Source organism: Triplophysa rosa, linkage group LG5, assembly GCF_024868665.1.
Source record: "Triplophysa rosa linkage group LG5, Trosa_1v2, whole genome shotgun sequence".
In the NCBI taxonomy this organism is placed as follows: domain Eukaryota; kingdom Metazoa; phylum Chordata; class Actinopteri; order Cypriniformes; family Nemacheilidae; genus Triplophysa; species Triplophysa rosa.
In genome coordinates, this window is record NC_079894.1 from 7,285,294 (window position 1) to 7,310,462 (window position 25,169).

Sequence of the window (25,169 nt, forward strand, 5' to 3'; positions counted from 1 at the left end):
TTAATGGCGAGGATCCAGGAAAGAGGCGATCAGCGCAGGTTTGGCCACCAACTCATCAGCGTCAACCTGTGGTGAACAATTAATGTAATTTAGTAATGCATAATAATAATTTTAATATTAATAATAACATCAACAACAACAATAATAATAATAATAATAACAAGTTATATAGAATAATAACTACCTCCATGCGGTCACTTAAGGACTGCCGAACCTTTGCCTTGAACTCTGTTACTCTGTGTCCGTCATCCTCAGCTCTCATCAGGTGTGTGTTCAGGAGGCTAAAGGTTATGGGGTAAATGTTGGAAATCGACACAATTCTTTTCTGTTGACATGATGGTGGTTGCACATTTCAAAGTTTCCAACACTGGCGTAATTTCCGTCATTATCTGCCAGTATTCGTCTCGTATCTCAAGGGTTCTGGCATCTTGCAGCTTTGTTACCGTTCGGTCAGAAAGAACAGCTGTAACAGCCCACCTTTGTTCAAGAAGTCTTCCGAACATGTCACATACCGAGTTCCATCTTGTTTTACACGACTGAATGAGCTGGTGTTTCGGAAGTTGCATTTGATCTTGTTTAGCTTCCAGTGCCTTGCATGCAGGGGTGCTGTGGTTAAAGTGCCTGACAAGCCGCCCAGCTGCTACAATAACGCGATGCACAAACACTTTGAAACCATCATTTACAGCGAGCTGTAGTGTGTGAGCAAAACAGGGAACCGAGTCCCAGTTCACCCGTCCTGGAGAGTTTGCAGCCACGATGTTGCGTGCATTGTCGTGAACACATGCAGACACTTCCCCATTGAGGCCCCAAGTCTCCACAGAATCAATAAGTTTAGCTGCGAGGTTCTCAGCTGTGTGTCTGCTTGGCATGCTCTGCGTTAGTAGGACGGCTGAATTAAATTGCCAGTCATCATCAATGTAGCAACACGTTACTTTTATATAGCTCTCTGTTGTGAGTGCCGTCCAGCAGTCAGTCGTAAGGGCCACGAACTTTGTGCTTTCGAGTCGTGATTTAAGCGTTTTTTTCCTCTCCTCGTACAAGGCTTCAATTCTGCGGGTAATGGTAAATCTTGATGGGATCCCGTAATTGGGCTCAATATACCCAAGTAGCTCCTGAAATCCTTCACCACATATGACACTGATGGGCAAAATGTCTTTTACTACCATCGAACAGATTCTCTTTGTAATCTCCTCAGATCGCCGCGCATCGCATTTTCTCCCTGATAACATGGACGGCAACGTTTGTTCTCTGTCATCACACGATGCTTGTGGATGTTGGCTTCGCAAGTGATATTGCATGGTGCTTGTACCACTGCTGTATTTTAATACCGCAGAGCATATTTTGCAAGTTACCTCGTCGCCTTTTCTGTCGAAATGCTCCCACACATTACTTCTTTTCGCTCACTTCATTTTGCTTCCTCAGCGAAATGTCTGTTGGCACGTGTGGCTTCATGCGCCGACGTCTTTCACGTGTTGATGTAAGTTAACAAGTATGTGTCGAAGAAGAAGAAGCCGAGGAGGGGGGCACCACCCAGGCCGGTGGTCCAGCCGGCATCCAGTCCGGTGCAGCCGGTGTCCAGTCTTGTGTCTAGTCTTGTGTCCGATCCTGTGTCTAGTCTTGTGTCCGGTCCTGTGTCTAGTCTTGTGTCCAGTCTTTTGTCCAGTCATGTGTCCAGTCCGGTGATCCAGCCGGCGTCCAGTCCGGTGATCCAGCCGGCGTCCAGTCCGGTGATCCAGCCGGCGTCCAGCCGGCCATCCAGCCGGCCATCCAGCCGGCGTCCCAGCCGGCCCTCCAGCCGGTCATCCAGCCGGCGTCCCAGCCGGTCATCCAGCCGGCGTCCCAGCCGGTCATCCAGCCGGCGTCCCAGCCGGCCTTCCAGCCGGCCTTCCAGCCGGCCATCCAGCCGGCGTCAAGCCCTGTCCAGCCGGCCTTCCAGCCGGCGTCAAGCCCTGTCCAGCCGGCCTTCCAGCCGGTCCCTGGGAGACTCCCAGGGTCAAAGACTGTTCCCCCCAGGACTCCTCCTAAGTCCTCCAGGACTCAGCGCCCTCGAGCGCAGCCGGGGACTGGGACTATTCCCCACCCCCATGGACTGCCCCCTATGGGCCCTTGTTTTGCCCCACCCCCCCTCCCATGTTTGTTGTTTTTGTTGTCCCACCCCAGTCCTGTGGTCTTGTTGTCCAGCGCCACTCGTCCAGGTCAGACTCCCAGGGTCAAAGACTGTCCCCCCGGACCCTCCTAAGTCCTCCAGGACTCAGCGCCTCGAGCGCAGCCGGGGACTGGACTATTCCCACCCCCATGGACTGCCCCCTATGGGCCCTTGTTTTGCCCCACCCCCCCTCCCATGTTTGTTGTTTTTGTTGTCCCCCCCAGTCCTGTGGTCTTGTTGTCATATCTGCCCCTTGTCTTGTTCACCATGTTTGTCTGGTTTTTGTCTTTGGTCCAGTCTGTCAGGTCTTGTTAGTCACCCCTTGGTGAACACCTGGAGGTGTTCATTAAGGGGGGGCTCTGTCACGGTCCCACCGTCTTGTTTATGAAATTCTAGTCGTGTGGTGGATCGGGGCAGAGTCCTTGGGTTTTATGTGGGAAGGCCATGAGATGTTTATGTTTTTACCTCTCATGTGTTTTTCCAGTGTCTCGTCTCTGTTCCCGCCATCTCGTTTCCTCGTTATCTTTCCCTGAGTGTTTAATGTCCCACACCTGCCCCATGTAATTATCCCTCGTTTGTCTTCCCTATATATACCCTCTTGTTTCTTTGTCCTGTGCTCTTGTATTACGTTTATGTATGTGGCGTGCGTTGTGTATACGCTCATGTTCCTGTTGTATGCCTTGTTCGTGAACTGTGAGTTTTGTGTTTTTGCTTTAGTTGTCCTGCCTTGTTTTATTTTAAGACGTTGTGTCGAGTTTCTGAGTTAGGTTTTTGCTTCTCTTTGATTTTACTTTTTGCCCCTACGTGGGAAGTCTTTTGTTTTGTGTGTATATATATATATCAGTTTCGTTTTCCCCATTGTGGGTGTTTTTGTTTGTGTTTTTGTAAAATAAATATATCTGTTAACCCCTTCACTGCCATTGCCTGCGCTTGGGTTCTTCTTTCACCACCAGTCGTGACAGTATGTATTAGCACATTTTTCGTTGTCATGCAGAAAACATGAAAATCTATTATTTATTATCTGAATTGTCATAACGAAATCGGTTAACGGTTAAACGATTAATATGAACATCCCTACCCCTCCCCTATCACTAGAGCACCTAGCATCAGGTGTCAATCACAAGCTCAGGGTTGTTAGCTTTTGGCACACGCTTTCAGGCTCTCACTCTGCCCAACTAAACAAATCTCACGCCAAATAACAAGAAAATGGTAGACGTGAACAGAAGGAGGATCACTGCGCGTTATCGCGACGTGCTTCAGTGAATAATGTTTAATTAACAAATTTCGAGACGAGCAGAAAATCCACCCGGCTGGTTCGCTATCAGCAATCCCAGCATCTACCTTATTTACATTTATGCATTTGGCAGATGCTTTTATCCAAAGCGACTTACATTGCATTGCACTATATATTTGTTTTTTTGAGTATGAGAAATTCCTGGGATTGAACCCGTGACCTTGGCGTTGCCAGCGCCATGCTCTAACCACTACAAATAGACTTATGCCTCGTTTCCACTGAGCGGTACGGTTCAGTGCAGTTCAGTACAGTACGATGCAATACGATATGATACGATACGACGCGACACGGTACGGGAAACCATTCTTGCGCGACGGAGCAATCCGTAAACAACAACAATGGAGGACATACAGCAGATCCTGTTCTTGCTTCAGATCCTTGTTCTTGTATTCTTGTCTCGGCTTTGTGTTTTCAAAAATGGTGCTTCTTGTGTTGTCGTTCCCCTTGTAGCACGCACAAGTGCCGATTCTCTGTAAACCAATCAGCGGTCTGCAGTGAGACTAGCTCCACCCATTAGGTTCCGGTACTATTGGGACTACTGTGTTAGGTACCCTTACGAAAGGGTCCCCAAAAAGTGGTATGGTACGGTTTGCTATTTTGGTACTATTCACAGTGGAAACGGAGAAAATTTCGTTCTGTAGTGAACCGTACCGAACCGTACCACTCAGTGGAAACGAGGCAAAAGCTGTCTGTGTTCACACTTGACTTCTTTTTTGAAGCTGCTAGCGTCTGTTTTAAATGATAATCCTATGGAGTAAACCGTGTTTTCAAAAAAAGTACTTATCTTTTTCTGCAGTTCAGAGCGTCTTTTGAGGTTGAAGTTCAAGTTTTCTGAAAAACTTCCTGTCAAGCACCTTTTCACAGCTAACCAATGACGGAGACCTGTCGTTTCTATAACAACATGCGAGGAACATGATTGGTTGAGAAGGCTCAAGCTCGAAAAAATAAAATGGCGACCGAAACGCACGTTGGTGCATAGTTTTGTATAAATGTAATTTTCACTCTCAATAAATTTTGATTGCATTTCTAGCGAGAAATTAGTATTGTAGTTTTTAAATATGTGATTGGTTATAGCAAAGACTCTCTCTGTTTATAATTCAAATAGACTTCCTTTACGTTGCCTATGAAGCCTGTCTCTCTAAGCTGCCTCTGTGCACAAATGCTATCTTTGAACATTCATTGCCGGCTGCTATTTGTAACTACAACGCGCTCTGGGTTCGGGCTAATACCGGGCCCGGAGCCATCTCCCCGGACATGGGGAGAGTATTCCGAGTTCAGAAGAAACTGCCGGGCTCGGAACCCTCTCCCCGGACAGCACGGCAAATATACCTTTTAACCTGCTCGTGATTCATCTATTGATGAATATCGCGCATGTTTGAATTCAAAACCTCACATAAAACGTATTCACATAATTCATATATAGCCTACTGGGCTGGGGACTCAGGTTGAGCGATTCGAGTTGGCGTGGCTTCAGCACCAACAGCGGACACGCCTCCAGCGTTTGAGAGCAGAGAGTTCTGCTTGTTTTTCCAAGATTTTGATAACTTATTTTATTTACTTGGATGTTTTTTTCTCCATTCAAATTTGGCTGGGTGGTTAATAACACACTTTTCTGTTGTGTGACAAACTCGGAACACATATTTAAATGCAGTGTTGTATAAAGTACTTGAAAGCGATACTTGAGTAAAAGTACAAGTATCTTACCAGAAAATGACTTTGGTAGAAGTTAAAGTCACCCTTTAAAATATTACTTGAGTAAAAGTCTTAAAGTACCTGTTAGAACCCTTAGAGTTCCACCTTGTAGCATTTGGACGCAGCAGCTGGAAGGAGCAAACATCTTCAACAGTTTCTGCTGCAAGGGTGGATCTTCCACATTTGTTCCGAAGTGCATTACACTTGCCAAATGTTGAACGGTACACTTTCTTGTACGCCTCATTGGATGTTGCCTTCATAGCATCAACTGTAGCTATTAGGTTGAGTAGGTGACAAGCACAGCGCTGGTGCTGTGGGAGCTGGAACTCTAAACCGTCATCTTCATTCAGGAGCGCTGACACATCAACAAACTCCACTTCTTCACACCCCTCTTGATCCTCTTCATCCTCTCCTGGTTGAGATGCATTACCAGGATCACCATCACTTCCCACTGCATTGTTGTTCTCATCTTCACCAAAAACTTGGAATGCTTTTATGAAGTTGGAGCTGTTGTCGGTTGTTGTTCGCACAATCTTCCCCCGAATTTCAAACTCGGAGTGGATGTCATTCAGGGCGCTTGCCAACACATCAAATGTGTGCGAACCTCTCAGTTGTTTACAGGCTAGGGCTGCTGAGCATCTTTTGAGACTGTTGGGGTCAATCCAATGGCCAGTAATGCCAATAAAGCTCTGTCTTCTTGCAGACCAGCAGTCAGTAGTGGTGGCGATATGGTCGACTCCCCTCATGGCCTCAGTCACCGCCTTCTTCATTCCCATAGAGGCATTATCAATCATGGAGCACAGGGTCAGCCGTGATATCATTTTTGCATTCGGCTGCAGTTCCTTCACAAAATCTCGAAATGGTTGTTGTTCAACAACATGGAATGGCTGGAGCCCTTGGACCACATACTTCAGGATAGCTTTGTCAATGGACCTCTGAGACACAGTCCTGGTGTTCACCAGTGTGGTCTGCCTAATGGTGGAGGTGGTGGGAAGAGTCTCAGGAGCCCTTTTTCTCTTTCTTGATGTCAGCTCTTCATATTTTTTGAGGTGGCCTACATGCTTTCTCTGAAACAGTGAGAGAAAGACATTTCATAAGCAAAACAACTTAAGCTACAGGGTTTAAAAGTTACTCAACAATAACAGTCAAATTACCATTATTTGATATTATCTTTACCTAATTGCAAGAATTATAAACACTCATGGAAGCCCACCCCTACCACCCAGTTATTAACACTATTAACTTGGACTTTGATTCATTGCTGTTGTTGGTGTTGTGTATCCTGTACTGTATTTGTGTTAACTGGTCGTTTGTCTCCTGTCTGTTACTAGCTAGTTGACCTACAAAAAAAAATTCCACCAACTTGTTGTGTGGCAATAAAAGCACTTTGAATTTGATAAATATGTAAGCCTACATTCACAATATATAACATTAGCCTAACATTAGCAGATAACAACTGAGTTTTGAGGTAATTAAATCAAAGCAAATCTCAAGTTCAACAAAATGCATGGTGCTTTTGAAGACATGAGTAATCCTGAACGCTCCTCTGTAACCTGCCATTAATTAGCCTAATGTGGTCAAAAAAAATCCCTCCACCGGTGTAACGCTAATTTACCTAGAAAATATTTGGCCGCCACTTAGGCTAAACCAGAAACTGTTATTAACCATTTCAGTATTATGTGTTGAATTTAGGAGGGAAAATCATTGGTGTTGTTAAATATCTGCACATTGGCTAATCAGAAAAGTTAACTAGCACACGTTAGCCTGGCCATCACGTTAGCAAGATATCTGAACAGGCTTATGATAACTAAAACTAATTCATGTTAAATAATGTTGACATTGTGGCTTTATTGAATGAAAATTAATTTAACCTACCTCGATGTGCTTCTTCAGGTTGGACGGGGAGTTTTTGAATGCCAATATTTCAGTGACTCTCGGTAGGCATAACAGGCACTTAATCCGGTAGGAAGAATTTTTCACTCCAATGTACGAAAAAAAATCCTGCAAATACGGCCACGGGTGTGTAACATTATCGAGTTCACCAAGTTCGCCACTGTAGTCGAGATGCTCGTCATCTGCTACCGGAGTGGTAACGTTAGCAGCAGAGCCTGCAGCAGGTGCTTCCATGATGGCATCAATAATGTGAGTGACATGCCCGACAAGCAGGACTTCTTCTTCTTCGTGCTTGGCGGTTGACATGACAACAAACAGGCATTACGTCCGCAACTCTAAAATCAGAAGAAATTTATTTGTAGTAACGTGTAACGAAGATGGTTAGGAGAAATGTATCGGAGTAAAAGTACACATTTTATTTAGGAAATGTAGTGGAGTAAAAGTGAAAGTTGTCAGAAATATAAATAACGAAGTAAAGTACAGATATGTGAAAATTCTACTTAAGTACAGTAACGAAGTATTTGTACTTCGTTACATTACAACACTGTTTAAATGTCACTTTACTCTGACTTTAATGTTTTACCTAGACAGCAATAAAATTAAACCGATAGCAAATACAGATTTCTTGCATCTTTAATTTTTTGGGACCCCAGTAATTCAAGATAATATTGCTACTTGAATGAAACATAACTCAAAACTCTTAGTTACACATTGTCTTCTGAGCTTGTGTGTGTCCAAACACCATAACATTAATGGGTTGGTTTCTTGCCCAAATGTAATTTCATACCCATGAACAATTGCATAACTAAATCTGTTTGTTTGAGCTGGATCTCACTGTGTATGTACTGTAAGATTCACTAGATCCACTAAGGAATTCAATTATAGAGTCAGTGCTGTAAAGCTGTGGCATGATTCTGTCATGTTCTTGCTGATTCTTGGTCAAAACAGTTCTGTTTTGAAACAACTATGATGCAAAACACCTCAGTATGTGTCCTTATATGGGTAAGAATGTATAGGAACTGTTTAAAAAACATTAAGCTGTTAAATTGTTAATAGAGCCGTATGGATGTGGTGTGATTTCGCCATTTATGTAATTTTGAACATGTTATCATTATCCATGTTGAATGAACAGATGCATAAACTGCAAGTTGAGTAAACTAAAAAATCTACATTGAAACAACAAAAATGAAAAACTATTTTTAGTTATTTTTTAGTTTAGTTACCTATTACACCTACGTCTATAGGGCTGGGAATTCTGGAATTGGAAGGTTTTTGGATAGGCTTGATATAAAATTAAAATTCCTCTTATCAATTCCTGTGTGCACATTTTAAGAAATGTGCATGTGTTAACTTGTGATCTGATGATATCTTAATAAAATTCAAATAAATCATCAACCATATTTGTACTATAGTAACCAGTTTAAACTGTTTACCTATAGTATTTGTAGCAAAGCACAGTAACCACAAATTTACTATATAACTACAGTTAATAAATCCGACAAAACATGATTGCTACACTGTGGCAAGGTGATGATATATGATGGTTCTTAAAGAAAACACACAGTGAGTCTGTTGCTATACGAATGCAACTTTCACACCCATCTGATTGACAGATACTGTAATTGTTCCAATGTAATTGGAATTTTTATAGCGCACTAACTACAACTAACCTGGTTTTATTCAAATCGTTTAAAACAAACAATACCAAATAACAAACCTTTATATAAATAGAATTACCAATATGCAAAACAGCAGAATACAGTCGTATCTAGCGCAGACTGGCATTAAGAAAAACTATGCTGTTTGTTATTAAAACGCATGCAAATACTTTTTTGTTGTTTTCTGACCAGTCATATTAAAAGCCACTCCATGCACTAACTGTTGCGTTGTGTGTATGTGCGCGCACCACGGGAGCAATGGGAGAATTTAGTCAGAGGCACACACATCAAAACAAAATTTAATTCCTTCTTGAAATTGAGTTTTCAAGGCGAAGATATCTTCTATTCTTATGTTATACAGTATACTTTCTTATGAAAGAAAGTATTCTTTCTTGTGCTAATTCAAAAAGACAAAAATTGAAGTCGGTTCTTAAAGGAGCCGGCTCGTCAGACCCACCACTACCGGCCAGGCTCGAGGCTCTGTAGAGGCACGAGGCCCTGTGTGGTCGCACACTTTTTAAACTCACATCCTTTGCAGCAGTAGTCCTCTGTCTTTAGAAAATATAAAAACAACACAGCATTTACGTTGAAGAGAAAAACTTGGAATTCTTAAGTAAAACTAATCACAGACCTTATTTTACTCATTATGGTGTCAGTTTTCCAATTGATGAGGGAAGTGTTTAGATCAAGTCAATAAGGTCATGACTTTTCCATTTTTTCTATTTTTAACTTCAATTGGCTGGTGGAGGACAAGGTCGTTGTTCGTAGTCATTCAAATAAACCCAGATGCTGAGTGGTCCAATCCGCAAAATTAAGCTGTATTTTTACTGCAACAATCATCAGTAAAATGACTTGACCCAGTCTACAGTTTCTGATTGCTTAAATCACTTTAGCGACTCTCAAAATCGAAGTTGTGAAACCACTCGAAAACTCCATTAAACGTAATAACAACTTGATTGTGCTTCTTGTAGCTGCTTGCCTGAATCTGCCCGTCTCACTTTCAGATTTAGAATTTCAAAAAAGTGAGTACAGGATTCACATCTCATATTGCTACAGATTGCTTTTCATCCAGGATATATCTGAGATTAATGCTGGAGTTTGACGGATAGTCGTTAATTAGGGTATGGCCGATAATGTTCAGCAGAGGTTAGTGTCTAGATTCGCAGTAAGCGAGCATTTCCACCCAGGGCCAGATTAACACTTCACTGTACCCTGGGCAACAATATTCAAGGACCCCATCATCACGACCCCAGGATCACCATAATCTGGCAAAATACAGAATAAATTACAGTAATACAGTAAATATACTCAATATTTCAATAATTAACTGTCATCAAGTGCATTTTGATGTACAGATGTGCAAATGCTCATAGAACTACAAATGCACCACTATGTTCTCTTGTCAAGGCCACTCACTCATGATGTTATGAAAACAAAACGCATCGGCATCAGTATAATCTGGCAAAATTGACCCACTACATAGAGAGTGAAGGAAGTGTCCTCCATTTTCACAAAAAAATAAATAAGCAACCACTTTCAAAGCATCCAATATTTATTTAACAACACCTACTCCCAACACAAATGTATTGAATTGATAGAGCCATCACAGAATAAGTCCACAGACAAGACACAAACAAAAATCCATAACCTCCTAGAATCAAGTAGCATTTTGGTCCTCAGCTCATTTTAAACAGAAATCACCCTGTCACCTCAGAATTCAACAGGACAATCAAGTTATAGTGCAAAATAAACACTTTGAAATCTGCTGTTTTCTCTCAACAACAATAAACAATTTACAGCATTTCCATTGAGCCACCACAAGGAAAAAATAAATAAAATGCAGTATCATCTGCTCCTAAACTCATTTTAAAACAGAAAACAACCCGTCACATCACAGTTCAACAAGACAGGTAAGGGTTAAACATTTTAGTGCAAGATAAACATTTGGAAATCTGTCAATTTCTCTCAATTAGACAAGACAAAAAGAAAAGCTAAATAATCTGGTAAAATACACAATTTTAATTCTAAATAATGGGGAAGAGCATGTTTAAATTGGAAATGCTTGATTTCAAATGGCAAACACATCTTACACTGGCATTTTTCTGGACTTTGAATGTGCAAACTGGTGTACAATATCTTCAAAATCAAGGGCACTAACAAGTTCATCTTCGATGGCCAGGAGAGAAAGTGCAGAGAGCCGTGTCTGTGACATTGTGGTCCTCAGCTCATTTTTAACTCGTTTCAAAACAGAAAACGACCTCTCACCCTCGCAGTTAGACACAGGCAAGGTTAAAAACAGTCTTAGTGCAACAAATAAACATTTGGAAACGTTGTCTTAAGTCCATGTCTCTCATGTCTCTCAAGAGCTTACAGCAGCTGTACAGGTGAAGTCTCATTCTGCACAAAGTGCTTGAACTGAATAAATTCGTCTGACAAGGAACCATCCAGATCTGTCGGATAAGTGGCGGTGAGACTCGAGACCCATCACCGCTTCCCTCAACGGTCGCACTCGCAGCAGAATCCGGGCCGTCGGTTGAAGATGCTGCCGGGGGCTCTTCGCTCTCGGGGCTGTTAACATTAGCTAGCGCCGGCAGTGAAGAAATGTCCTGGCTAGCTGAGCTGTTGCCGGATGCTGCCTTAGCAGAACAGTTGCTAACGTTTACTAGCGTGAAGAAATTCCCTATTTTCGGTATATATTTTAAATTTTCTGCGTTCCTGATATCCTTCTACTTTTTTTAATTTCCGTTTAGCGCTCCCACTTAGCTTCTCCATGTTTGCATTTTTTGAGTTGTGTTGTGTAGCGGCGCTTGCCGTCACGCGACCGGCTCAGTGCACGTTGATTGGCGTCACCGCCCTGGGCCCTTTAGAGGTTGTGGGCCCCTGGGCAATTGCCCAGTTGCCCATATGGTTAATCCGGCCTTGTTTCCACCCACTGCTTTCTTTCTGTATTGAATTTTAGTTGGGCGAATGGTCCTCAACATACATGGCCCATTCTATTTAACAATTTCTTTATTTGCAAGCAATAATTCCAAGAACAACTACACAAAAGACTTTGCCCTTAATGTGCTTTGTATTGCATCAAGTTTGTTCAATCCAAATTTACAGATTTACATCTCCAAATCTGTCTGAAAGTCAGTCAGCGTTGCCTCAGGAAACCTTAATTTCCAGTTTTAGCAGTATATCATCTGTAATGTTCTTTGATACCATCCGTCACTCTGTTGTACATAAAAGATCACAGAGAGAGGGATTAAAATGTGAATGCAAATGTACGCAAGGAGTTTATCATTTTTCATGCCGAGCTTCAAGATGGTCTACGCAGTCCGCACACCAGGATGGAACAACTGCCTCTTGAAAGGCCACCCGATGTGCATTTGATACAGTAACGGCTGAAATTCTTCCTGTTAATGGAAACATTTTGATCTGACGGATATGTTAATCATCTACAAAAGTGGTCCACTCAGTGAAATGTCATTGCCCCCCTTTTCATTGCCTTCCTATAAATAAGGATGTTCTGGACTTCTTTTTGCCTTTCTGTTTGGAACACTGTGAGTGCTTTTTAAAGTTTTTTTTTTTTTTAATCAGTTGAGACCCCCTAGAGTAGATTGCCAGCAGCTTGCTCTCTATGTCAATGATTACCTTCTTTCTAATTCCCCGTTTCACGACGATGAAGTATATATAGTAAACAGGCTGCACCCAAGTTCTTAGTGTAAATTAATTTGCTTTGAATCACACAAGTCCAATAACCTAATGGCACCTGATTGTCTCAGACATCCTCTACATAGCAGTTGGGGTTCTCAAGTTAGGGCCGTTGCCCCCAGGGGTGGGGGGGGAGGGGGTTGTTTGGGGGGGACGGGGGAGGCACAGATCTTGTGGCATTTTATGAAATATAGATATTTATCATACATTTTATGCAATCAAACATCAGAAAAATAAGCCCACCAACCAAATGAACTGATGTTCCAGCATTGCATAACTGAAATGTTTTTGGCTTAATTAAAATTCTAAGTTTAAGATTATAATTCTTTATTTGGAGGGCCGCAACGCGATGCACCCTAAACAAAGAGGTCATTACAATGAAATGGTTTGAGAACCACTGCTCTACAGTACATTGCTTGTGTAGCATTGATCAAATGCAAATGATGCATTAAACTAGAGCCTTGATACTGATAAAATGATTCTGGGAAGAGTTACATGCATTATATTAGTCTTGACACAAACACAAACTTCTGACAATGAAGAAATCTTAAGGCTATTTATATTCAGTCCTCTGTGGTGAAATGTATAGCAAAGGCTTCTTTCATGTTGAATGTGCTCAGTAGTAGATATCCTTGAATTAATGTCGAGAAAACTATGACCACCAGATCAAAATTCATAAGCTAATACCGTTATATTTCTCTTCTGCACATAGCCGTAAAATCTTTGAGTTGTGACCTCTGGATATATTTTTCTTCGTATGATGTTGTGACAGACTTGATTAACGGAACACTCAAAAAAAAATGAATCATGGCAGAGTTTGTAATTAAGTATTTGTATCCTTTTGATTTTATTTAAATAATCATTTTTTCAAAATGTATGTAGTCAGATTGCTTAGAATCAATAAAAATCTGTTAATTTTGAAAACTATTAGATTTATTCAAATAAATAGTATGTACAGTATATGGTTTAAATATTACTAGCTGCACAACAAGCCAGATTCAATTAGTTAAACTGTATGAGTTTTTTTTGCAAAAAATTTAAGCGGAAATAAAGCCAATCCATACTCCAGATGGTAGCTGGCGGTACTGCACATTTCAAGTCTATGATAGTTCAGCGGCAAAAAAGTAACATTCTTTTCGCCATCTTGCATTGGAGTGGCATGGATCGTGACCTGATTGGAAGGCAAGTTAGATTTTATTAAATGTGTATGTTTTTAGCATATGTAAATGTGTTATTAGTGATGTCTATAATGTATTACACTGATTTCAATACATCGTCTATGAAATTTTTGTCTAGGCCACTAGGTAGCTATCGTTTACGTGGTGCTCATAAACTAAACCTTTTTCTCATTGACCAGTATTAATGGGTGGGTCAAGAAGTGACGTAACCCACTAAAATATATTCTGAAGTATGATAGTAACAGTTTTGGGACCACAATATGGAAAAAAAAAACGTTGTACTATATAAGAGCATGGTTTGTTCATTTCAAAACTTGGGAATTTTGTAGAAAAATATTGACTAATCTGCTTAGTTAATATAAAATAGCTTTACAATCTCCTCAACTTTTACGGTTTAAAGTGGTATCTTGGACTGTCAGTGGAGAGAAATTATTATGGATTTGGAGTGACATGAGGGTGAGTAAATCATGACAATTAACAACATCCTTTAATTAACAACTTTAAATAATCTTTAATACCCCAGCTAAAATATAAAGCAGCGTTTTTGAGATTCGTATTCAAAAGTAAATTTGTAATAAAAGTCTTAACGTGGCCATGTTTTGTTTTTCTGCTTTGATGCTAATAATTTTTTTCAGGATAAAAACAACCCTTTAAACTTTAATAAATGAATAGATTTTTTGAGCCACAGAATAATGCTGAAATAGTGAAATAATATAATAGAAATAATGAAAAAATAATAATTTGGCAGTCTCTGAGTAGAGATATACGTAGAAAAAATATGGACACACTTTGAATCAGAACAACAGAACATCTAGAATCAATACAGTTCATATCAGATGAAGAGCAAATGATGAGAACGGTTTGTACATCACATGGTCAGTAAACAAACCTGGGGGTCTACATTATCTCACACTAGATGTAATGCAACTCCATTGTACTAGCTAAGCTTTAATCATTTCAAAGAATTTGTGTTTTTGTTCCTGCTAATTAAAGGATCTTTTTTCAACTCCGAATTCACACAAGCTTCTATAAAGTGCTTCAAAACTTAGTCTCAGTTTGATGCCAGCTGCAAGCAGATGGAGACACAGCTGGCAGCTCTTGTCTTTCTACCCGTTATCACAGCTACAACCGACGCACACTGCTGGACACCTCCCTGTCCTCTTCTCCAATAAGCGGGCAAAAACGTACTCGGGTATGTTCAAACACTCCAAATAGACAAGTGGTATACAAGGGGGCAGTACTCAGCATTTATCCAGACGAGTTACGGGATACCTGCCGAGAGTGATTATGATTATAGATCGTATTTTACTCTCCATGCCATCTCCATCTTCATTTATTTTTGAACAAAATGCTACGTTATTTAGCATTTCTTTATGGTACTGTATCAGGGCTCCAGACTGCGACTAAATGGTTGCATTTTGCGACCAGTTTTCGAGACAGCACAAGCATTTTTTAGTACTGCAAATTTGGTATTTCTTCTAGTTGTTATTTCATGTAAAGACGAGTAGAACGCGACTCGCCTCCAGTGCAGGCTGTGTGTGATAGTCAACTGCGCGGGTCACTCACATGTCACTGATGTTTGATATATGAGACGTTTAAAACGAAACTAACCGCGGAGGAGTTCAGGAAACGTCATTTATCTGTTGATTACTTGAGACAGCTCTGGATCATTTCAAATCCATTCACAGCAAGAACAAATGACAAGCGAATGCTCTTGTTAAGTTTTATTTGACGTTATATTTACATGTGTTGTGTGAACATGAGGAAAAGTGTCCTTAATACACAATAAAATCATTATAAGAACGTAACAACACGAGACCTTTCATTTTGCTTTAATGGGTAACACTGTTAACAATTAAATACTTTTTGACAAACACAATTTCTGTTGGTTCAAATGAATTCAGATTACAGTCTATCTATATAGCGCCAATCAATAACAAAGCTTCTCTGTAGACTCTGTCTCTTTTAAATATGCAGAACCAAATCTGCAGTCATTAAGTACATTATTTGTCAGTATCAGTAATACAATAATTTTGGGGAAATAATTTAATAATTGCATTGCAGGCTGATTTAAAGCCACAATATGGAAGAATTTTGTCATGAAATATCCAAAAATCACTTGCACAGTGTGATATATTTCATGCAGTTGTGTACTTACATTATCCCAAATGTTCCCAAGAATGTGCAAATCCAGAGAAATTCCTATTTAAAATAATGGCCCCTTGTCTCCCTTGTATTTGTTGCATATCAGTGACTTAATATCCGGTGTTCCGCACTACCCTCAGTTTCCGGTTGTAGAAACTATGGCAACACGCAAATGCAGAAGTGGTTACAGCATCTGGGACGCAGCATCTGTTGTTCTGTTATGGATCACGATTAGGCTTTGGCGAGTAAAGGAAACCCAAAAGAGTGTAAATGTAGGACAAGCAGGCTTATGGACAAACAAAGAAATAAAACAAGGATTAATATCGGGGTGGCGTTTTCTAAATGGAGAGAGCTTCGCGACCAACTTGGACTTGACAGAGACTCTGCTCTTGCATGTGTTTTAATAGACAGGTAAGCACTTTTTTTTTTAATCGTACACGAAATACTCATGCATAGATTATTTGAATAGTTATGAATGTAGTTACTCTATGAAATACAGTTTATGTTGCACAAAAATATGTAGCCAATAACCAGTTGCGGTTTTAGGCACGGCGAAGCGGGCAGCCGCCTGGGGCGGCATTTTTTCATGACACATGGGGGGCGGCACGAGCAGTTAAAAAAATAAAAATCCTCTGCGCCACCACCGCGAAGCGGTTTTTTATTATCTATCATTTCACTGTGTGGGGAATTGGCAAATTGGCGCCCCTGCTTGCTGAGAAGGTGCCGTGCACAGAAGCTGTCTGAAATGGCTAATAAAAATAGGTAATACAAAACGATTATGTGGTCACCATTAGAGTGTTTTCACGACGTGTCATCAATCAATACTGCTGACTCGTGAGTGAAGTTCAGAGTAGAAAATAATTAATTATTCTGCACGTGATGTTATAGCACATGGCTATAGCGATTCTGGGGTGTGATCGACTTGCATTAAAGAGCTTTATTTTCACAGTTATTTCTAAATAAGAATATTTTTTTCTCCAGCAAAATCTGCGATTTCCATTAGGTTCAATGGCAGTGCTTACTTTCAATGCCTCCAACATGGCCGACTTCCGGATTGATGACGCGTCGTTAAAACACTCTATTGGTTTAGTCTTGACTTCTGGTTGTGTTGGGGGGATGGGAAATCTGTTGATTGTCGAGTGCCAAATAAACACAGAGATGGACAGGAAAAGGTCAAAGCCATCAGGTGCCCAATTTAGAAAAAAAAAGAAAAGAAGAGTAACGAGCAAAAGATAAAGGTATGCAAGTATGTTCTCTCTGTATGATTATTACGGTATCCATGATATGTATGAAGGGCTGGTGTTAATTGGTGGGTATAACTCTTAAGTTTGTTAGCCTTTTTGCTATGATGCTTGCTATGCTTATACAACAATAATTCGGTTTTAACTCAACAAACACGAGATCTAATTTCACCATAATTTTGTGCTTTGCAACAAAACTGTTAGAAGTTCAGTTATTATTTATTTTCATCAGTTGGGTTAACGTTAGGCCCTGTAATTAGCCAACGGAATTTTCAAATCTGTGTAATTATAATTTAAATCGGACTACTTTTCAAATTGTATTTCATAAACCAACATCTCAGACGTTATGTCAAAACGTTATGGGGTTTCAAAGCAAAAAATTTATTTCTGTTACAGAACAGGGTATTGATTTCATACATGTCCACTGTAGAGGACATCAGGACTTAAATCATGTTTATCAGGCATTTTGGGAGACACAACAAGTGAATATGGAAATAAATTATACATCAGTATTCCTATGAAATATTATATATTATTATTAAAATGTTGCCAATTATTACTCCAATTATTACATTTATTTTTTCATTAAATGTTGCCCCAAGAGCACATTAATATGCAAATTAGATACCGTGTATAGATACATTGCATTGAATGGGAATATTAATTTATGGCCATTTTACCCACATATTGCATAAAGTAAAATGGTGTATCAATTCAATGCATTATATCTTTCATAACATAGTTGAGAATCATCTTTATACAAATTTTGGTTAAAAAAATCCTGAAACCCAAAAAGTTATTGGTGATTGAAAAAAAATCCCATTGTTTTTGCCTATACATATAATTTCATGTAATTTTATTTTCACTTATGTTGTTATAATAAAATATAACTGTTTGTGCAGAATTTTGTGGTATTTTTTTTTTGGGGGGGGGCGCTCGAAGGGGGTCTCGCCCAGGGTGTAATTCAATGTAGAACCACCACTGCCAATAACGTTACTTGTAAATGGGTTCGTTCAAATTTACTTTTTAAACGACGACTGTATGTCTGTTTTAACAGGTAAAACTGTGTTGCATTACGATACCAAATCAATCGAAAAAAGTCCAATATCAGTCTCGGGCTAACGTATCATTACATTCCACGTTTCTTGCAAGCTAATTCATTACGATGACATAAAATAAAATTAATTCATTACCTCGTCCGTGAACATGATGGGCGATCTCCATACGCCTCTGGATGGTGAAAACGACATGTCCCATGATTCCACTCTCCTACATAACGTCATTTAGCTTCGCCTTTGTTGTTTCGAAAGTGCGCCATCTGGTCCAAATATTCCATATTGTGGCTTTAAGGTGTACCCTGAAATGTTTTGCTTGCACTCCTAAAAATTTCAGTCAGGGGCTACAGTGCTTCTAGTAAAAAAATTTAGTCTGGAACCCTATGTAAGGTACTTCCAAACATGTAAAGTCTTTGTTATAGGATTAGTTTACATAAAAATATATATATATATATACTGTATATATTATCTCACCCTCATGTCTCTCCAAACTCAGACGATTTGCAGGGAACAAAAGAGAAGGCTTTCAAGCTGTTTTTCAGTTCACAAAGTGGGGGACCAAAAATAGCTTTGTGTTGCAAAGAGCAATTTGGGCATGCTTCTAACAGGCTAATTTTGCATTTTACTCGTGAAAGAAAATCACATGGGTGTGTGAGTAAATAACAGATTTTTCTTATTTTTGGTTAAACTTTCCCTTTAAAATGCAACTCAAGCTTGGCGACTAACTTCTGACAGATTGCATTCGCCAAAATTGCTCAGTGCAAATTTCTTCTTTGTGAAACTCATCTGATTAAATGATGTGAGCTGCAAAATATGTAAATCTAAAGATGCAGTTTATGCTCACCGTTTAACGCACTTCAAACCTAAAGCTCCACCCAGAGCCATTGAATATGAGAGTTTCGACACTCACGTAGACCTCCATAGGAAGAATGGAATGCAGAAGTAAATCTCATCATGGAGCCTCTGATAGTTCGAAACATTGCACGGAAACACTACCAACGCGCACAGGACAATGAAACATGAGGGCATTATAAAGGGAAGACAAACGAAGGATAATTGACGAGGGCAGGTGGGAAAAATTAGACACGGCAGGGAAGCAATACTGGAAATGAGAGGGGCGGGGCCAATGACAAGACACGAGAAAGCACATGAGATGTAAAAACATAAACAACTCATGGCTTTCTCACATAAAACTTAAGGACTCTGTCCCGATCCTGCCACACGACTAGAAATTCAGAAACAAGAAGGCAGGACCGTGACAATTTTATATATCAATATATTATTATTGTAATTATTATCATTACTATACTGGAACAGTAAAACACAATAGAATAGTTCAGAACTTTTACTGTTTATTGCACAGACCACAACTGGTCAACAAATAAGTCTAAAAATAAATGATGCTTCGAAAGACATTTACCAACTTCACAAGTGCTACACATACTGTACTGTACTATTTATTTTCCGTAGTTTCTTACAAAAGTAAATAATTTAATAACAAGAAGTGCTCTTATTGTTTTGACTGTTTTCCAGTATGATAGTGGAATGTTAGTTCGTGCATACTTTAGATTGAATTATAGGAGATGGAATATTTAATTACTCGCAGTTATTTTTTGACAGCGCAGCGCGATGATAGTTTTTTCGCTTTGGAAATGTTATAGTTTTGTGTTACCCGCAGCAGCACTCCTCCCTGCTTCTGTGCCTCATTCCATACATATTGACAAAGTCTCAGCTACTCATTTTGTTGCGGCATGTGACGATGTGAGGTGCTTCATAGAATTACTTGCCACCGATGTGGAGCCTCTTTCTTCCTGGGAACAAGTTGCGCGTTACATACACATTCCTTGTGCTTAACCATAACGAGTGGAAAGTAGTGCTTATATATCCAGGTTGCGAAAGCTACATTTGAACTTGGTGCTCCTGCCATCGCTCTCTGACTCCTAGGTATTTGGTGTACTCTGTGCGACTGTGTTTGTGTGTGAATGAAAACACGCCCTACTCTGCCTCTGGTTGGCAAAAGCTAAAAATTGACTTTACCTAAGCCAATCATCATCAGATTTGCTGTTATCTCCCACCACACTCATATACACCCACCAATAAAAATCAGTTATGTGTCCCACCCCCCAACACACAAATGTTACAAAGAGATGTGTTGCAGAAGTTGCACCAGGGGCACGGTCATCAGGGCGTTGAGAGAACGACAGAGCTAGTGCGTTCAAGGTGTTATTGGCCTAGTGTGTATAAAGCAATTAAGAAGTGGTGCGAACAGTGTGAACGTTGCACCTTGGCTAAGCCAGCAAACCCAGTTGTATAGGCTCCAATGGGGCATCTGATTGCTCTAGGACCAAATCAAATTTTGGCAATTGACTTTACCCTTTTGGAGCGCTCAAGAGATGGGAAAGAACACGTTTTAGTGATGACTTTTGTTTTCTCTAAATTCACACAGGCGGTTCCAACTTGTGATCTAAGGGCCTCTACGGTAGCCGACGTCCTGGTGAAAGAGTGGTTTTGCCGGTTTGGAGTTTCAGCTCGTATACGTTCTGACCAGGGGTGGAGTTTTGAAGGGGCCTTGATACAACAGTTGTGTGACTTGTCTGGGATAAAGAAGACTCATACTACACGCTATCATCCTCAGGGCAACGGACAATGTGAACGATTTAATCGGACATTACATGGTCTCCTTTGTACGCTCCCCAAGTCAGCAAAAGCTGACTAGCCTAATTATTTGCCCCTGTTGTTGTTCTCTTATAATACTACTGTACATCAAACAACGGGTGAGTGTCCTCATCTTTTAATGTTTGGTCAAGAACCCAATCTCCCAATTGATTTTTTGCTTGGAAGAGTTATAGAGCCAGCAACAGGAACCTTAATGGATTGGATTGAGGAGTATCAAGAGCACTTGCAGGTTGCTTTCGAGGGTGCTCGGGAAATTATTTGAATTGCAGCCAGGTTCAGGAAAGAGAGGCATGATCAGAAATGCTGCAGCAGCTCTCAATCAGGCAGTGGTATGGAAGTGGAAGATGATGATGATAAGTATTGGGTTCGCATCCCACAGTCAAGTACAGTTCCTGCTACAACACCTGCCTCTTATCCCCTCCCTCTTGTTTGCGTAGAACCAGCAGGGGACAGATTGCAGTGTAATGGCGAAGAATCTCCAGCTCAGAACCAAGTGACCAGTGAGTTGTTGGCTACCAGTAGGGAGACACCAGATTTTGGAGAACATCCCCTTCGGAGGTCAACTCGAGAGACTGCAGGACTGCATTCAAACCCCCAACCATCTGCCTCGGGTTGTGTGGATTAGTGCGGTGGTAGCTGTAACTCTCCCTTGTCAGAACAGGGAAGCAATGGTTTTTAGGCCTTGGGTTTAGCTGGTTAGGTATGTTCTATTTTGTCGATGAGACATCGACACAGAAGAGGGGGGTGAGTTGTGACCGTGTGAGCGGTAAAAGTGCTTAGGGGGAGCATATAGTTATCGGATGCTATAAATAGCCCAACGTAGGATTGTGGGTGTGACCTGTCCTCTTTGCATCCGGTGTCAGAACCCCGAAGCGCCATAGTGAGGTATGAGTGCAGCATTGTTTGTGTTGAGAGAATGGTGGCGTCGTTCTTTGTATTTGATTGATTTCTTTTGTTTCATCAATGATAGGAATCTAAAACCGGGAATCAAAGCCGTGTGCACACATGTGGCCAGTGAAGTTAAGGTTGGAGCTACATGTTGTTTTGCCTTAAGATGGTGAGGAGTATCATGCTTAAGGTTTAGATTCACGTTGATTACTACAGGTGTGTGTGTGTGCGTGTGTGGGAGGTGCTATTATAAGAATGGTAATAGATTATGTGTGTTATAAAAGGAACTATGTTTTTCTTATTTTAAGTTCGGGAGTATATGTGGTGTGGATGTGCGGTAGATGCGGGGCTAAGAACGCTGCGTTTAACAGAATAGCATTGGAGAATATAACCCTGAGTTTGTCTACAATTTCTATTTGAGATCTTTGCACAGGTATGGAAGTATGCATTATTTTATAAGAGTACTAAACTCTTATGGTTGGCGACTGACTGAGTATAATAAGACCAAATTGCATGGCGATAAGGGTGTATTAGTATTTTGATTTTATGTTTAATTAGATGATATGTTATATAAATTACAAATTTATTATTATGTTCAAGGGGGTTACTATATTTGTTTTTTTCTTTGTTGACAGATTTGTCCTTGGAGATGTATAGTGATGGACTTTCACTGTTCATGCCTGGCCTTTCTGTTTAAGCCCTGCTGTTTTGTTTATGTTTATTTTTGGTTAATTCATTAATTTTTTTGTATTTGTGTGCTTGATTTTGTTCTGTTAAATCAACCCCTGAGTTAAGTATGCCAACCACCATTTAATACCAACCAGTACCCAGTGTATTACCCAAAGTATTATTTTTTTTAAATATTTTTGGTTTTGTTGCAGGGACCAGCCTGTGTGAGGTTCTCTGTCCTTGGGGGTCTGCTGGGTCTCCTCCCGTCTTCACTGTGTGGTGGCATGAGGTGGTCTTCACTGCATGCAACTAGTGTGTGTATTGTGGCTTGTATGATTTTCTGCACTCACACCCTTTGAAGTGTTGTGTAGTGGTGTGTGCTTAAATGCTGGTCTGAGGCCCTGTCAGGAAACGAGGTGGAAGAACCCAAGTGCAGGCAATGGCAGGTAAGGGGTTAACAGGGGTATTTTATTTTAAATATAAACACAAAACAAAAACTCCCTTGATGGGGAAAAACACTGACAAAGACAATGGGAATAAATAATATCAGGAAAACACAGGAACCAAGGACTATTAACTAGACTATAAAACACTTGACTTAAACTAACATAAACAAGACCAACAATGACTCACGGTGGGAACAAGGAACATCAATTTGGACAGGTTTGGCATACAACATGACATCACAGGTACAGGTACAGGTACAGGTACACGAACATCCACATGTAATCCACCAACACAAGACAAAGAAACAAGAGGGTATATATAGGAAACACAAACGAGGGATAACGACATGGGGCAGGTGTGGGTAATCAAACACTCAGGGAAAGATCACAAGGAAACGAGAGGAGCGGGGCCAATGACGAGACACTGGAGAGAACGCATATTATTGTCAAAAGGACAATAATATGTTTCTCTCCACACATAACCAAAGTCTTTGTCATGGCTCTGCTACAGGACCAAGAAAAACATGACTAAATGAAGCAGAGCCATGACAGGCCCAGTGACCTGTGCTCTTGTCCTTTTCTCCTCCCAGGTCTGGTTCCTCCTGCAGTTTATAGCTTAATAGGTTTGGTCTGGTTGGTACGAGTTTTAAAGGTGTGATTACGCAGTCCTATGAGGAGTGTCTCTTTTTAATGAAGTATTCTTAAATTAAAGAAATATTTTTATAATATCTTAACAAGAACACTTAATAATAATTTCCGTGGGCTTTTTGTCCCCGGTGGCGTAGTTGGTTACATTGGTCCCCTACTGGGCCCGGTTACATTCTGATGAACACAGAGAAATATATTTGGAATAATTCTTATAACCAAACAGATCTCAACCCCCTTTGACTCCCATAGTAGGAAAAAAACAATGGTAGTCAAAAGTGCCCCAGAACTGTTTACTGTCCTACATTCTTCAAAATGTCTTCATTTGTGTTCAACAGAACAAAAACAAATGATAAGTATTTTTTCCTAGTCAATGGGGGTTGAGATCTGTTTGGTTATAAGCATTATTCCAAATATCTTTACATTTACGCATTTGGCAGACGCTTTTATCGAAAGTGACTTACATTGCATTGTATTATATATTTGTTTCTAACTATGTGTAATCCCCTGGGATCGAACCCATGACCTTGTCTTTGCTAGCGCCATGCTCTAACCACTGAGCCCCAGGAAAGCTTTCTCATCATAATAAAGAAAATTATACACATTTGGAACAACTCAAGGTGAGTAAATATGACAGAATTTTCATTTTTGGGTGAAGTATCACTTTAAGTGAGCTCAATTATAGTTCGCTGCATTTTCTTGTTAGTAACGGTAACGGCGTTGTAAGTTACTGAAAAAACTAACGCAGTTTATTTATAATGCCGTTATTCCCATCACTGAATATGAGTGAACTAGTGTACATCGGATATAAAATTAAAATCAGAATGCATTGTGGGTAAAAATAGTGAACAAATGTAGGGAATGAGTTGTACACTCAGAATTCGGACAACACTACAAAATGGCGGACGCCTGATAAAGTGCACTATATACGAGATAGGTGGCGAGTTCAGACACAGCTATTGTCTCCTCTCACATTACTAGTATGAAATGATGACGGAAGTGAGAATATGCACTACAGTAAGTTGAAAGCACTTACTGATGCACAGCGTGTAATACAATCCAGTCTCAACAGCCAAAAACAAAGCGATCAGGATGCGGCGGTGTGTTTTATCCACTGCTAACGGAATCGATGCATTTAGCTCATACACAAAAGCTATAATTGGCAGTACACCTCCCACGTGCACACTCAGAGCGCTTTACAGCTTGCAGACAATATGGCTATTCATACTGAGAGCCTGCCATTGTCCACAGGTGCCGTCTGGGAGGGTTCAAAACCTCTCGCGTGGGGTTCTCTGTTTAAGGGACACCGGCAACCCGGTCATTACTCACCCAGCACATGCTGAGGTCCATCTCTCTGACTTCATACAAACACAGCGAAGGTTTAGGAGGTCAGGGTATCCATTGTAAATGACCCCGGTGGCGGACTGTGCGCGCAACCTTCCATAATTCAACTGTTCATATGCTACCACAATAGTGTAATGGAAAAAATAGCCTTGGGTTGTGTTTTTTCGAGTGTTGTAACCTAATGCTTGGCTTGTTGGTTTGTTCCATATACTCCTCGAGCCACATACTATATGTGGCACATTAAAACACACAATCTTAATGACCTAAGGGCTTTTATTACGCCCTGCCCTGCTTATGCCATAACAATTTAACTATGGTCCAGGATGATGTCTAACTAAACCTTATTTTTTAAACCTTCTCTGTGCTCTAGACTTCTTTATCTTTTTCTTTATTACCCTGGCCACTATTACAGCAGGTTCATTTTCGGTGAAGAGAGGCTTTATTTGTATCAAGGCTTTATTTGTGTGTACACCTCTCCTGATCCACCGGCTTTCTCCTGTCAC

General features: G+C 40.5%; 1 protein-coding gene across 1 annotated transcript; it reads right to left on the reverse strand.

The window, feature by feature from the left end:
• Positions 1-24,437, reverse strand: LOC130554088 (uncharacterized). The gene is made up of 5 exons (XM_057333520.1): positions 24,359-24,437; positions 7,008-7,360; positions 5,214-6,199; positions 185-281; positions 1-66 (listed from the first exon to the last, which is right to left on the reverse strand). Exons 2-5 carry the CDS (start codon positions 7,329-7,331, stop codon positions 1-3), a joined length of 1,473 nt encoding a protein of 490 aa, XP_057189503.1. The 5' UTR covers positions 7,332-7,360; positions 24,359-24,437.
• Between the last annotated feature and the right edge of the window lie 732 nt (positions 24,438-25,169).